General features: G+C 40.2%; 6 protein-coding genes across 6 annotated transcripts in view; 1 reads left to right on the forward strand and 5 right to left on the reverse strand.

The window, feature by feature from the left end:
• The window catches only part of LOC134812665 (solute carrier family 25 member 36-like), a 77,446-nt gene that overhangs the window by 30,854 nt on the left and 30,592 nt on the right, over positions 1-16,000 (reverse strand). The gene's annotated exons all lie outside the window — the stretch shown is intronic.
• Positions 1-16,000, reverse strand: part of LOC134812662 (nucleolar RNA helicase 2-like) — a 77,894-nt gene that overhangs the window by 1,309 nt on the left and 60,585 nt on the right. The window contains 2 exon segments of the mRNA XM_063820159.1: positions 1-558; positions 561-744. Of these exon segments, the coding sequence (XP_063676229.1) occupies positions 1-558; positions 561-738 (736 nt within the window). The 5' untranslated portion in view covers positions 739-744.
• On the forward strand, positions 2,191-2,796 carry LOC134813225 (uncharacterized). Its single transcript, XM_063820914.1, has one exon. It carries the CDS (start codon positions 2,191-2,193, stop codon positions 2,794-2,796), a length of 606 nt encoding a protein of 201 aa, XP_063676984.1.
• Positions 7,487-9,903, reverse strand: LOC134812661 (DNA helicase MCM8-like). Its single transcript, XM_063820158.1, is given in 2 exon segments — positions 7,487-7,900; positions 7,902-9,903. Coding segments are annotated over 2 exon segments (2,271 nt in total). The 5' UTR covers positions 9,840-9,903; the 3' UTR covers positions 7,487-7,567.
• LOC134812666 (mitochondrial glutamate carrier 1-like) lies at positions 10,984-11,973 on the reverse strand. Its single transcript, XM_063820164.1, has one exon. It carries the CDS (start codon positions 11,874-11,876, stop codon positions 11,073-11,075), a length of 804 nt encoding a protein of 267 aa, XP_063676234.1. The 5' UTR covers positions 11,877-11,973; the 3' UTR covers positions 10,984-11,072.
• Positions 12,202-15,681, reverse strand: LOC134812115 (protein-glutamine gamma-glutamyltransferase K-like). Its single transcript, XM_063819307.1, has 2 exons — positions 15,300-15,681; positions 12,202-14,895 (listed from the first exon to the last, which is right to left on the reverse strand). The coding sequence occupies exons 1-2, from the start codon at positions 15,664-15,666 to the stop codon at positions 13,001-13,003; spliced, it is 2,262 nt and encodes a 753-aa protein (XP_063675377.1). The 5' UTR covers positions 15,667-15,681; the 3' UTR covers positions 12,202-13,000.

Here is a 16,000-nt window from a genome sequence, read left to right on the forward strand (position 1 = left end):
TTGTCATGTACTTCCTTGCCACTTCGGACACCCAGGAAGGCATGGTAGCAGAGAAAAGCAACATTTGGGGTTTATTCTCCGAGTAACAATACGATAAGATCATATCAATGTGCTCCTTAAAACCTATCTCCAACATCCTGTCGGCCTCATCCAGAATGACATGGCTAACTTTGGTCAGGTCAAGTTTACCTTTCTCGCAGAGATCCATTATTCTGCCTGGTGTACCGACCAAGATGTCGATACCTCTCCTCATAGCTGTTTCTTGTGGTAGGTAGGACGATCCTCCGTAGAACTTTTCAATCTTCAGCTTGTCCGTATCACTAACAGACACAAAATCGTCGTATATCTGGACAGCTAACTCTCTTGTTGGAGCGAGGACGATGACTTTGGTAGGTCGTCCTCGTACCTGCTCCCCAATGTAACTCTTCTCCAAACGAGATACTATCGGCAGAGAAAACGAGAGAGTTTTACCGGATCCAGTTCGAGCTTGTGTGATGACGTCTTTGCCTTTGTAAACAGGTCGGAATGTGGACACCTGAACGGGGAATAGATGTGTTATCCCCGTTTCTGAAGTCGAGATATTATGTCATCAGATATGGCAAAGTTTTTGAAATCTCCGGGGTTGACTTCTTCCCCATTCTGCTCCTTATCAACACCACTAGCACTTGGACTGTCAGATGTGCTACCGTCTGATAGAGGCGGTTCGGCTGTCGTACTCTTCTTTGAAATACTCACCATCCTGTCCTAGTAAGTGATAGAGGTTAGTGGTTGGGTTAATAACTTGGAAAAGGGAATCGATTTCAACAAATTAACTAATTTACAATAAACAGATGGTTATTAGAGCATGAATAATTGTAACAAGTAATTTGGATGAAGATTAGAAGGTCTGATCAGCAGGAAGTAAAGCTAGGCGGTCGGCAATTAAGGAGACGCCATATTATATGCTGGCAATTACTTATTAAGCAGATCTGATATTGAGCTAACACTTGGGTCACTCTTTAAAGCTGATAGCTAAAATTAACTGATTGAATTATTGGACTGCACATCAGATGAGGGTTGACTTCTCAAGTTTAATGAGGGTCATTTGACTAATGGGTTACGTGATTTAATGTACCATCCGTAAAAGAGAAGGCAAAAGGGTACTATTTAGTTATTAGTACGTTTCCCATCTCTGTACTAGCAAAACAGACTCGCACCAGCAAGGGGGTGTTTATAACCGTACGTGACTATCCGTACATGTAGACAATTTCGTCGATTAAGAGCAGACAATTGTCATACCTGCTGAACTGGTGTGTACATCCTGAAATGGTTATTTGAGATTGAGGTTGTTTATGTAAGCAGCATGGAAATTTATCGTTCCAACAAAGTATGGTAAATACTAAATATACAACCGTCAACCGTGTAGCCTGTAGGTCTGTAGCTTGGTAATACGCCAGGTCAGAAAGGATAAACAAGCGGCAATTTTAACATGCTGCAGAAATACGTGAACGCGCACACATTGCGCGTTGCGCCAAAAAATCTTTGAGCAACAAAATGTCAAAAGTCCAAGACCCTTTCAGGTTTTGTGTGACTGCCCCATAGTACACAATGTTGCTTCCGTACATCTGGCAATTAGGGATTTATCATATATCGACGGAAAAGTCACGGAATTTGTACCCTTTACGCTACGGAATAAAAGGAAAGACTCTGCAATGGCTGACTGAATTCCTGAAGGATCGCCTGCAAACTGTGGTCGTGGAAGGAACAAAATCATCCTTTCAGCTAGTAATCAGTGGGGTACCCCAAGGAACAGTATTGGGACCCATTCTATTCATTCTCTATATTGACGACCAACTTGGTACATTGGTTACCGCTCTGGGAAAGGTGTTTGCTGACGACACCAAGCTCATTGGAAAAATAATGGACCTAGCTACCAAAAGCTTACTTCAAGACGACCTCCTCAATGTAATCGCTTGGGCCCTGAAGAACAACATGCAACTAAATGAGGCCAAATTCGAAATATTGAATTACAGCTTGAACAATTCTTTACTGTTAAGAGAATTGCCCTTCACCAGTCAATACTCCTGTTACAATTTGACAAATGGAAGAACTATTGACCCAGCCAAAACTGTGAGGGACCTAGGGGTTCTCCTGTCAAATGACTGCTCCTGGTCTTCTCACATACAGCAGATGACTAAAACAGCAAGGACAATGACGTCATGGGTCCTTAGCGTATTCAGAGATAGGTCACGCTTCCTCATGCTCACCCTTTACAAAACCATGGTGAGAAGCAAACTCGAATACTGCTGCCCGGTATGGAACCCTGACAAAATCAGCGATATAGAAGCTATTGAAAGCATCCAACGACACTACACTCGTCGAATCAGTGGTTGCCAGAACCTTGATTACTGGAAACGCCTGCAGAACCTGAATCTTCTCTCATTACAGAGACGCAGAGAACGATACATCATAATCCATACATGGAAGATGATGAATGGACTAGCTCCGAACGACATCAACATGCAGTTCAAGGAAAGCTCCCGGCACGGTATAAAGGCCACTGTGCCTGCATTTAATAAAAAGGCACAATGCTCAATCTCGACCCATTATGAAAACTCTTTCGGAGTAAAAGCAGCCAAACTATGGAACCTGCTCCCTAAGGAAGTTAACAAAATCCAAATCTTGGAAACTTTCAAATCCTCCCTTGCTAAATTCTTGAAAGGCTTCCCGGATACCCCGCCCACAAAAGGGTATACCGCCATCACAAATAACTCTCTTCTGGAATGGACTCTACAAAAAGATCTAACCCAGGAGTGATTGGAGGACGTACTTGATACTGTTGTCCAGAAGCGATCCCTGCCGAACCTACCTAAAGTAACCTAAAGTAACCTTTAGACATACGGCATACCATGCGAAGAAGATGTTAATTTTGGCGTATCTAATCTAACGGTATGGAAAATCTTCGGACACTTCTACAGTCTTGAACTAAGCAACTCTGTACAAATTCATGCTTGTCGAATAGCAATTAAATTAGTGTGACATATTGGTATCTGTGGGGAGAAACAAAAGAATATCGATAAAGCAGACTCATGATCAAGCTTACACGGTGTACCTTCAATACTGGGTTGAAGACTCTTCTCTTCTCTCTCAAATACTATTTTCACAGAATATCAAGTATTGATGGAGTATTTAGCTCAATTGTGCACTGTCACCCCCTGCCTTGTGGCGTTTGTCCAGAAAAGCTTCATTACATAATAACTTCTACCCGCTCAATGGTGACAAAGATATAACGACATCACAATAAAAGAAACTACCATTTAAACAGTTAAACTAGTGTTTTCTAAACTACTATTTTAAAGGTTACACAAGTTTTACAGGTTTGACAAAAATAGATCTATAATTACATAATAGATAATTAGGTTCCCACTCACTAGCAATGATATATACTCAGTTTGTTTTATAAAGACGCCCTTTATAAAGACGGAGCCTTAAAATGAAAAAATAACTAAAGACGGCAAGGCTTCAAAATTGTAAAATTTAAGACGCCACAACAGGTCTCAAAATAGATGGGATGTAATAAAGCACATTACACACACTGACCTTACTTTTACCAGCAAATTTAAAGACGGGTTGCGATGAATTAAAGACGGTGAAGCCTTCAAAATTAACCGTCTTTATAAAACAAATTCAACTGTAATCTACCGGTAGGGGGTGATATTTGTTGTTTTACATATCAAAACTCCCGGGAGCATGCTTTGATATGGGTGGCATTCTCCCAATGACTCGAAGACAACCTTCGGGATGTCACCGTCTACAAGGCTTAGTCCTCTTGGAGCATATATGATATATCTGAGTAGACTATAGTTCAGCTATAAGCTTATCAGTCATCCCATTAGACGGTAGCACAGTAAGTGGACGTAACCTTCTTACTTAGGTATTGAGGGGCAGCTGGTCAGACCCCACAATATCACGAAATAATGTCAATAATGTCATTTGTCGATGTAATGTCGCTTATAGGATATAATGTCAATACAATGTCGCTTATTGAATATAATGTCGTATAATGCGGGGGGGGGGGGGGGGGGGGGGGGGTGGGGGGATCATAAGGTCAGAATCGTACGTGACGTTGGGGGTGGGTCATATTTTCTTCCAAAACGCAGTAAGTGCTTTTGTACTAAGTGGTGGGTCTGCTGCTCATTTCTCAGAAAAACAGTTAGTACATGGTACTAAATGGGCTGTCCAACCCCAAAAAAACCCATATTACCTCAAATTTCAATTTTGGGAATGGGTTTTGAGGTTTTTTTGAGTTTTTTTGGGTTTAAAAAAAATTGTTATCTAATTCGACTACATTGAAAACAAAACCCCTACTAAATAGTGGGTGTAATTTGCTCATTTCCCAATGTTTAATGAGCTGTTTAAAGCAATTTATGGATGGGTATCTTATTCTATATACCAAGACACAGTTAGTACCGTGATTTCTCAACAGTTAGTACCGCAAAAGCCGGCAAAAGGGGTGGGTGTCTTAATTATTATCCGAAAAAAACAGTTGGTACCGCGATGGGGGTAAATTGCACTAATTCGACGTCACGTACGGCACTTGGTACCTGATCCCCCCCCAACCATTGAGTGGTTGCCCCACAATTTGTTTGTTCGGGACTATGCCAGGTAATGTTTGAATTATTGACAGTGTAACTGTGATGGTAGGCGGTCAAAATGTTTGTGGGCGTGCCTATAGTATTAAGACGAGCCACGAGGTTGTTATCAGCATTACAGTTATTGTTCCGAACTGATTTCCTCAGTCCTGCTATATTATCAAACATAAAGTTGGGCCATTTGTCTCCAATACCCTCGTTTTTCTGATCAATTAGCATGTTTTGTTATGCACATTTTACAGATTTTAGGGTTGAATAGACACGGTAAAGAAGTTGCTGCGACACTATATCGGGTTATTGCTAATAATGGACCTTTATAGTATTGTATCCCTGACCCGGGTCAGCGACGTTGAAAATTGGTGAACTGTTAGGTGGGGGGGGGGGGGGGGGGCATGGCATAACATAGCATACCATGGCATAAAATGGAGACTTTTTATGGACAAAGTAGAAAAACCTTAAGGTAAATCTCCATCCCCCCGCCCCCGTTAGGTATTTCTTCCTTTATAGACGTAGGCACTAGATTTGGGAAGTTTTTAAACTTCCCAAAGATGAGTGCATTCTTCACGATGATACTGTGAACTGTTAATATCTTGTGTACATTACTAAACATTTACCTGTTAATGTAAATGACTTTAAATATTATAACAGTCCCAGTTTTAAACTCTACATCCACACAATCTTACTATATATAAAGCGAGACGATATATATATATTTATTTATCCGTGCCATTGTACTGACACCACGGCATCAACTTTAACGCAACTTTCCGCAAAAACCGTAAAAGATATACAACTGAAACTTTTTTGACTGGGTCAAATGCTTTATAGGCCTTCAAATCAGCATGAAAAAATAAAAAATTGACCAAGGAATAATAATTTTAGTGCCCGAAATTTGGACTCCCAAGTGGTGTCAAAAACGCGAATTAAATAGGTAATAATTATTTTAGTCTCTCGAGTCTTGACACCACTTTAGGGTTAGACGGGTTCCTGCTAGTACACTTAACTTGTAGAATGTCTGGTATTCGGTCAACTTTCTAATATAAATCATTGTACTCTTCATACGCGGAGTACGTAATAACATGTTGTAAAGTCCTTCTACTTAACTTTCATTTCCTACACCAATAAGCGAGCCGAACTATTCGGTGGACCAGTAGATGAATCTACGAACTCTCCAAATTATCCCAATTATTATAAACTAAATACTTACTGGTCATAATATTCTGTGGTGATTTCACAGGTTGACCAACTAAAAGGAAGAGCATAATATTCCTTTGGATGAAGACCGATATATATATTGGTAGTTGATGTTCGTACAATTTGTATAAAAGGTAGTCTAAAATTAAGTGGCAATATTCCAGGGCTTACATAGTTATATTTAGCACATGATATTAGGAGGTTAGTTTACTACACATTTACTTTGAGCAGAAGTCAAAAGTTAATTAAAAGTTAATCATAGAATTAGTTTTGTTTTTTGCCTTATGAAGAAATATGGAAAGACGCCAATATGAAAGACGCCAATGTAATAACATCCTTAATACCTACTCATTGAATCTTTGAATCAGTACAGACAGTTCATGATCCTTTGAATGCAAAGATAACGATATCAACTGATTGGAAGCTCCTTTTGAAACCAAGCTCCTTTTGAAACCAAGCCTCCCAATACAACGAAATGTTCTTCCCTCTTAAATTTACAAACCATTACCTTGATTGTACACCTTTGATAGAACTAGAACTGTAATATTTTGATAAAAGCCAAGGGTATTAGATTAACTGTCTGATAAAAAATCCGCATCATTGATAAGTTATGAATTTCAATGTTATTACTTTGTATTTTCTAAGCTAATTCAGCACCGTGGTTGTTGTCATATAATCTTATCAGTCATACAAATTAAAAATTTTCCCAGTTTCTTAACTCGTGCACAGATTTGTAGATTTACAAGACAAAATGGGGCCATTGCACGTGATGTCATGTAGGTACAAACTTAGTACGTAGCACGTGACTTAGTACATATCACGTGATCATGGTGTCATGTAGATAACACATCTGATTTCTATCAGCCAATAAATCATCCGGTTATAGACAGAAAACCTGATAGAAAGCTATCAGATCACAATGGTGTGCTGTTTCATGATCAAATACCAAGTCAGATATTGTCGAGAAAATTTTGGTCATGTACTGAATATCACCAGTACTACAAATTCCAACGATTTAGATAACTGCGGAGAATATGGTTTAAATCATTCTTAGGGACGGCTTATTAAGACTAAGAGTAAGTACTCATGTCAAAAGTTGAGGAATCTTTTTATCGAATGATCTAAAAATAAATTGTAAAATCGAGTCAGCCAGATTACTGAAGGTGAGTAAGTCTAGAACTCTAGAAGGTTCTTTCAGCTACTCAGAGTTAATTTAACTAACAGCAAGCACACAATCCAATTCGGTCATATTAAGAATTGTTAAGTTTTACCTTTTCAGAGTTGATATCATTGCCCTGCAGTCACTGTGTAGCTTTAAGTTACATAATTATCATTGAACACCCGAGTATCTCTGTCCGATATCATATGCCATACCTGGAGTAAAAGTATTGAGTCAAAATACGTGATAATTAACATTTCGGAACATAATATTGATAAATACATAACGGAGCCAGATTGTTTGATTTTATGTCGTGAATATATTATGTGCAACATGTTTAATTTACTCAGTAGATTACAAGCATAAGATAATGTAGTGCATTATCATTTTCATTAAACTTTAAAAGAATTGGTTGAACGTAATATGAAACAACTGGTTTTAACTGAATACAAAATTAACAAATGGTATAATCTGAATTAAATGGATTACAAAATAGATCAAAAATGCGAAATGAGAAACACTTGGTAAAAAGTCAAGCCATTCAGCGATTTCAGTAAAAATGAAGATTCCAAGTTAAAAATTGTCACAGGCAAGTGCTAGTCTGCAATTGAAATATATTTGTACCCTTCTTCAACAGAAAGCCCTGATCATTGAGCGCAAACATCAAACTATCAAACGATTTAACCTCAATCTTTGCCCTCGCCATAACTTCCTTGATCTCGACCACAGAGAACAGACTGGTACACGTATGTTCAGAGTGCCTGTTTAGTGCAGCTATCAGCAGTTTACTCGCTTTAGCTACACCCATTGTCTTGCCGGTACCTGATGGTCCTGCAGCGTTTCTATCAGCTTTAGCGTCCCTCATACAGTGCTGGAAGATCTCCACTACATCTATTGCATCAGCGCTGGTTGCCACACCTGCGCTGCGCAACTCGCGCCCTACTCTCAGTCAGTCTGATCAGACTCTCCAATTGACGTGTGGTTATGGGGGTCTCATCACTGTTATCCTCTGCTCTGAGCTGCAGATAATATTCCTTCAGCACTGCCTTAGCGTCATCACTCAGTACTGGCTGGATGGTACTACGAACATGGGCTATGTACTTCTTCATTTGCAGCGGTTCGAGCTGGTCTTTACAAGACATGAGTTTCTGTTCTAAAGGCAGGTCACTCTCGTGAGGTGCTACCTGAGAGTTGGACTCACCAGCATGCATTGCTAACACGTGATCTGAGAGATACTTGTCCAGACCGGAATCAGGACGGTCTAATAGGATGAATATCAGATCAAACCTGGACAGTAGAGGTGTGGAAAGTTTGAGGTTGTCTGCCACTGATTTCCTGGGATTGAAGTGACCCCCCACAGGGTTGGCAGCGGCGAGAACAGCTGTTCTGGCTGGAAGTGAACACACCATACCTGCTTTAGCAATAGAGATACTCTGCTGCTCCATAGCTTCAAGCAGGGCGCTGTGTTGAGCTCCCATTTTATCGAACTCATCAATACAGCAGCACCCTTTGTCAGCCAACACGAGAGCACCAGCCTCCAGCACAGTATCAGACCCATCTCGTGTCAGGGTGACAGTTAAACCTGCTGCTGTGGCGCTGTTTCCGCACACAAACACACCGCGCGGCGCTACATTACCCACTGCTTGTAGGAGCTGGGACTTGCCTAGCCCGGGATCACCCACTATCAAAACATGGGAATCTGATCTCTTGTGCAGTCCCGAGACAGAATCACTAGACCTGTCAGTGCCTCCAACCAGTGCTAAAACTAACCCTGCTTTTACCATAGTGTGACCAAATATTGTGGGGCACAATGAGTTGACTAGAGCACCGAAGGGATACTTCTGAGTAAGAGCGTTTATCTCCAATATATCAGACATTGTGATAACAAGTGCACTGTCTCCCGACGAGGAGGAACTCCCAACATAATTAGCATGGACATACAGCAGGAACATGCACTTGTCTTTAGCATTCTTTGCCCGGTGTTCATCCCCACCATGATGCACCTTCACAATCCCAGTCACACTGACATTCTCTCCTGGTATACAAGCACCCACTAGATCACCAGTCAACTCACATTCCACAGTCCTGGGTATCCTGCCTGCCTCGTTCTGCTCCTCACTCACCACCTCCTGCAGCCGGACCTTCTGAAGATCTATGGTTCTAGTGAGAGGACCAGAGTGGACTGGTGTGGGTGTCATTCCGCAGCAGGGGGATGGGTTAGTGTATTTACCGTCTTTTAAAGGGTGAGCTATGTCGAGGGAACAGTTAGCACAGGTAAATTGGAGGTGAGTAACTAATGGTTTGATGTCACTTACCCTCACTACAGTACCCTGAACTGTCGCGAACTTTCCGTACAAATTAGCTCGTAGGTCTCTAAGAGGGGTGATGGGACCGAATTTAGACAGCCTAGCAATAACCTGGGGGATGGTATGGATAGCCTGAGTGCCGCTTTCTGCAGAGCTTAGAACGTGGTATAAGGATAGAGATAGAGATCTGATCATGATATCTGGGGTGGTCCGGAGCAGGCCCAGAAAATCAGGAATACCTTCTTGAGTTATGGGTTTAGCCACAAAACTCTCTAAATCCAGCGTAAAGGAACCCTTCAAATATATCTGCTCAAACAGCGACACGTCAAGAAGCATCTCCTCAAACACTGACACAAATATTCTCAGTCTAGCAACCAGAGGTGACTCAGGGACGTATGGATCATCAGGGAAGTATTCTAACCATCCGAAATAAGGACAGTTATCGTCCACTGGTGGCTGAGGGGTAGCAGAGGGTGTCCCCCGGGTGAATGGTCTGGCTCTTTTGGAGTTTCCTCGCCCCCTCCAGGCAGGGTTCCACCTCTTCTTCATGTGATGTTGTTAGAGGAGATATGGGGCTAGTGAGTCACATGATGCTGTTGTAGCTCTGGTAATCTATAACTTACCATTCAATTAGATAGAAAACTTATTGAAATTATCATGTTATAGTAGTGATGAAAGCTTATTTAACACGATTGGATTAATAAATAATTAATGAAAAAGTGTACATGAATGAAAATAGAAAAGTACTTGAAGACGGTTTTTGTAATTATAATATGATTATTATACGATTCTAGGTTCTTTAATTTATATGGTGTTATTAGAGTTTCACAGAGAAAAACGAAGTTGTTGATGCAACATTTTCAATATAAAAACAGAATAAAATTTTAACTACAAAAAAACATAATTCATTGTATGTATATTAGAAAAAAAAATATCCCGACAACGGTTGCAATATTATATCATGCGTTGTGCATTCTGGATTTATCCTGTATTTCCATAAATAATTCGTTTTTGTTTTCAAAACAGGGACAATCATCTGTCATATAATTGTACCCAGACTAAATAAAAGAAAATCAATGTTCCTTCAGTATTTCAATAATCAGTTTATTTTAAGTTATTTACCATAATTACTGTTCACTAATAAAATAGGAATTCAGTTCGATACCAAAATATTTGCTCAAACGATGAGGCTTACAGGCGGAAAGCTCCACAAATTTATCAAATTAGTATTAAATTAAATAAGAATTTTAATCAATAATCATGAAGGTTAAATTATTCGGTAGTTCGAGAGGATATCGCTGCCGGTAGTGCACCGGTCGGGCAGTATCCGCTCGAACTACCAATTATTCTAGTAACTCAAATAAATTAAACATCGATCCCAAATTAAATTATAGGTCAAGAATCAAATGTATCATGTAATTCATTATTTAAACCCTACCGAATATTAATATAGCTTTAAATCGCTATCTCACCCCATTGTACAAATATTAAATTTTGAATTGAATTTTTCTGTCATTCCCATACGAGCATACCATGAAAATTGATACAAATTCTTACTAACATTATCAACAACCTGCATATTATATAATATTATGTACAATAAATGACTGTAATCTACTCATTATTAGCGTAGCTTAAACCTTTCTTAAGCTATTAAGATTCATTATATCTCTAATAGTTATAAACTAATTCATCTTACCCTCCATTATCCATGTCCATAAGAGTTCATTTTTATTAATCCATGAGTTGGATACAAAGGACTGGCGGCATTTCTAAAGTGTGTTAATAGTTAGCTGTGTTGATCCCAAAGAGAGACTCAGCTACACCAATAAAGTAAACAGACTGAGCTATAGCCATGAGAGGTGCAATGACACTCATACGAGGCACACACCCTTTAAAAAGTGCTCCAAACCCCTCGTTCTTGATAACCTTGGAGAAGGCGTCCGGAACCCCACTGTAGGTGACGTTTTGAACTCCGGGTGTTACCGTCTGTATGCGTGTTTTAATAACATCGAAGGGCGTGACCATACCAGCAGCAGCAGCACCCCCGACACTGGCAACACCCAGGGTTTTAAGGAAACCTGTGAACTTGCTATCAGTCTCGCTGTGGAAGAGCTGAGTTCCGATACCCACACACGGGAAGTAGACACAGGAGAAGGTAACGTCTCTCAGAGCTGTGACCGCCGTGCCCTTGTAAAGTCCTTTAATGCCTTTCTCCTGGAACAGTTTCTTAGCTAGAGACCCTGCAGTCATCGTGTTACCTTCCACCTGGCTAGCAAGCTGCATCTGGATCTTGAGGAGCTCCATGGGTGTGGTGATGACTATCTGACAAGAACCAGCACCAGCTCCAGCCAGCACTTCATGCTTCACTGAGATCTTTGACTTGCCTGACGTCACAGCAAAGTGTCTCCTCAGTTCATCGTTCACCACAAGCTTGATTGCTTTCTCCGGGTTGATAAGGAGAAGGTTGACACCAACACCTCGGTACAACCCTAAGGGTCCTTCTGACTTGAAGATGGATTTGAAACAGTGGAAAACATTTCGGTATTTGGGAGGTCCACCCATTGATTTGTTCTGACTTTGCATCCTCGTTTTAACAAGGTCAAGAGGAAAAGTACAGGTTACTCCGACTACCCCGGCAAAGGCACCGTTGAAAACTTTGCATTTCAAACGGTCGAAGGTGGAGATCTGGTGGGCCATGACCTGCAAAATGTGTTCCCAGTTAATTAAGTTTTAAATAATTTAATTAAGTTAAATAAGTTAATAAGTTAAATAAGTTCAACTTAGATGGATTAATGTTTTGAACTCAAAGAAACAGTTCAAAATTTTATCACACTGTATTTAAATTATCCATTATAAAGGCATGATGATAATAACGTTTAGCTTTTTAAATAATAAAACGCCAGAATTTTGGACGATTAGAATATGTTCAAATGTATTCATTGACAATCGTACAATGTGTGATTATGTTAATAATTTTTGCAACTAACATGTTATAAATTTCCGGCAACATTATATCATAATATATGCATCGCCACATTAGTAAATAAATATAAAATTTCGCGGAATGAAAAGTTCACTATTTACGAAAAGACTGATAAAATAAATTTGACAGCCATAATATGGCACACATTCAATAGCCAAGTAGTAAAACTTGCACTATAAAGCTGTCGTATTATATACTTAATTAACAACAACTTAAACCGGGGATAAAGAGATATTGTTCAATACTCAAAAGACAATTATATAATAATATATGCTAACTTCAAATATTCACCGCATAAAATTTAGTCGGTAATGGCTTTAAAACTTAAAATTTGAACCTAAGTAGTATTAAACTGTGGTGCAGCTAAAGTATTAGTCAGACGAGCTTCACAACAAAGTTCGTGATTTAACACCTGAGCTGTATTTTAATTTTAGTACTATGATCATCAATACAAACTTTAATGTCGTTGGATAGTCCATAATTAAATGAAAATGCGTTGCTTCGAAAATTATAAAAACACTGTCCATATTAAAACATGATTTACTCAAGCTCAACAACTTGCGTGATATAACATAAATTTATATGCAATAATTGGATTCTAAAATCAAATACGTTCTAAATAGTAAATACTTATTCCACTCTTAAAACTTCAAAAGTCAAGCTAGGCGTTCCAAAAAGTAAGAACTTAATATATTATATAATAAAGATCATTAAATCGTTAAATCTATATCACTTCAGTGGGCTCAGCCTCTTCCACATGAATTTTGACCTTTACTATAGCGTTTGGAATCTTACTGTTACAAAACTTAACAAATAAAACCCGCTCCCCGACCCTATAAGCGGAGAGGGTAAGCGTGCGCTCTATTGTGGACTCTGGCTGGACAGTGCCACAATACAACTTCTTACTGCGTCTAATACCAGGTCCCTCCAAGTAAAAATAGGACCGGGTCAGCTTGGTGGAGGTGGTGTTAGTGTAGGTACAGGTCACATCAAACTCCTCGTACTGTTTCACGTTTGTTTTGCTACACGTGACCATGACACCGGTACCTTTTTTCACCAAGAAGGTTTCCTGTGTGGCGTAGACTTGCTTCGTTTCTTGGACTGACAGCTGAAGGAACATCCGGAGCGTGGAGCCAGCACGGATCTTCTTGACGTACTCGTCTGGTAGGAGGGATATGGTGAGGGTGTCTGATTCATTGCTAGAGAGTTCTAGAACGTTGGTGATGGTTTTGATGAGGGGTTGCTTGTTGTCTGTTCTGCCGGTGTACGCAGAACACTTGATGTGTGCCGAGAGGGACACTGTTCTCGATGATTTGGAGCTCGTGTTCGTGAACTTGAGAGGAATTTTGATTTCTTCTCCCATGATCGCTGTTTCGTGCCCAATATCAACCTCAATATCTCTGTTAGATCTCATGACAGTCCACTCTTTCCGGGAACCAAAGTGACTAACCTTGGCCACCACTTCTTCTTCCTCTTTGGAGTCCTCCGGGTATTTATAAAAGTTTGTTAAATCTTCTCGTTCATCTGACCCCACTGCTTTAGTGCTTATTGATTTGCCAATACAGTTCCTATCAATATACTCCACCGCCATATTACCGTCCTTCTCAACCTTCCACCAGACTCTATCACCATTAACTTCTGAGAACATGAAGCCGGTATCGTATGGGAGGTAGACATCCCCCTGCTTGATTGCTAATACGGGACAAGGTCCACACCTCATAATACTTTCACTAGCTTCTTGAGGGGTAGCATCAACTGCCTGCCAACCATCATACCCTGGGGGCAGGTCGTGTCTTTTAAACCAAGCTTCGTTCCAAACATGGAAATTCCAAATGGAATCGTCTAAATCATCAACAGGATTCCCCTCGACATCGTAGTGACAGTCGATGGAGTAGCTGCAGTCTGTATCGTGCCCCGACTCAAAGTTCGTGATACACCGAGCTGGAATACCGAGACATCTCAAGAGAGTGGTCAGGACACCACTAAAGACCCAACACTGCCCATACCTCACTGGTTCCTCGTTAAGAAGATATTGTCTCAATATCTCCACACTTCCAACCCACTCTGTAGGATCAGTGGAGTTGGGAGGATATGTCTCAGTCCATCTGCCCCATAACATGCCCCCTTCATCATTAGAGTTTACAAGAGCTGACAGGGCCCGGGTCAATTTAACTGGGTCTGATCTAGCTCCCACAGCCAAATTAGCGTTAGATAGAAGATAAACAGCACATTCCAAAACACAAACTTCGTACTGACCAAAGTTCCACGGGATGGGCTCGTAATCACGGTGAGTCCCGACCCAAATGAGACCTGTGTCATTTAAAACATACTCCTCCCTCTGTGCTTCATCGTCTAAAAACACACTGTCCTCAGGACACCAACAGTTGAAGAGGACGAATATCTCCTCGGGGCAGGTTATTTTAGTGATGTTGGGAGATCCAGGAGAGTCTGGCACGGAGCATATACTTTCTATGAGGACTTTGTAGTAGCCGACTGGAGCGGAGACGGGAGTCATCATGCTGTAAGTTACCTCTTCCCCCTCGTGTTTATCTAGGATGAAGCCCCAGTCTTTGTTGTCTAGTTTTTTGGACTCGTGAAGCGTGCAGAGTGTTCCTTTGCCTGAAATAAATTGTGTTTATGTACGATCAACAAACGTTTTACAGCACAATTTCACACTCAGATTTAGAGAATATTCGTAGCTGTTCTCTTTAAACTTGGAAACTGGCAAGTTTTTGATTTTTAGTGTTTTGCTACAATACAGTGAGCAGAATCATTATTGGACGATATAATTCTGGGAATTCTGTCAGTTTATAAAACGTTGCCACTTGACACGAAACAGACGTCTTGCACATATTAAACGCTAGGTTATACACGGAACTACAAACAATTAGAGGTTCTTAGACTTACAGGGACTGTACCGCTGCAGTCCAGATATCAGTATAATGTGCAGCGGACTTACAAATTGTTAATAAATTATCAACAGTTTCCTGAATTTAACATGCAAAACGGCTAAAAAAACTCACTTATAGCAGGTTTGTCACCAGTGTAAAAGGTAAAAACAACAGAATGCTTCTCAGGATCAAATTCTTTATCTAACTTCAACTTCATTTTGAATTCTTTGCCCCTTCTCAAGATTAAACGTTTATTATCATACTGATCAGTTCGGTGATTTGCTTTGTTGTCTTTTATCATCCAGTCTATTGTCTGCACCCATATTTTGTTGGGTCCCTCGTCGTCTTTGATTGTGTTGTTGAGGCGAGCAAAGAAGTTTGACCGTGAGGGTTTGAGGTAAGCAGCACTTGATTCGAATGTGTTGAATTCTGAATCTTCCTCATCACCCGAACCGTCAGAGTCAATGTCAATTACTTCTTGAGCATTTGCATTCGCCATCCTGAATATATTATGATTTATTAAATTTATAACATTCATTTTGATGTTTAAGCAGGCTTTTTAAGTTCAGATCATTCTATACGTCTTGTATACTAAGAGAATAGCACACAGAGTCAGTCCACACGAATTTTACCAACAATTTACCGCCTATTTGATCACGGGTATCAAATGGCGGGTCACAGATGTTAACTATCTACTCATCAACAAGTTAGATAGACGTTATTTCATCTTTACCAGGAATTCCTGTACCACTTCTGCTCAACCGACGTAAATAGTGATCAACTACAACCCTTACACTGTGCTTAAAATGATCGTGTTGATATACGGTTCATCA

This window comes from Bolinopsis microptera, chromosome 3 (assembly GCF_026151205.1).
Source record: "Bolinopsis microptera isolate Bmic1 chromosome 3, MBARI_Bmic_1.0, whole genome shotgun sequence".
Classification (NCBI taxonomy): domain Eukaryota; kingdom Metazoa; phylum Ctenophora; class Tentaculata; order Lobata; family Bolinopsidae; genus Bolinopsis; species Bolinopsis microptera.

Excerpts from the sequence above, each read along its gene's own strand:
- LOC134812115 (XM_063819307.1), bottom strand. The coding sequence starts at position 15,666 with ATGGCGAATGCAAATGCTCAAGAAGTAATTGACATTGACTCTGACGGT. Across the intron at positions 14,896-15,299 it reads TGGTGACAAACCTGCTATAA|GCAAAGGAACACTCTGCACG; the intron begins GTGAGTTTTTTT and ends AATTTATTTCAG.
- LOC134812666 (XM_063820164.1), bottom strand. The coding sequence starts at position 11,876 with ATGCAAAGTCAGAACAAATCAATGGGTGGACCTCCCAAATACCGAAAT.
- LOC134813225 (XM_063820914.1), top strand. The coding sequence starts at position 2,191 with ATGACGTCATGGGTCCTTAGCGTATTCAGAGATAGGTCACGCTTCCTC.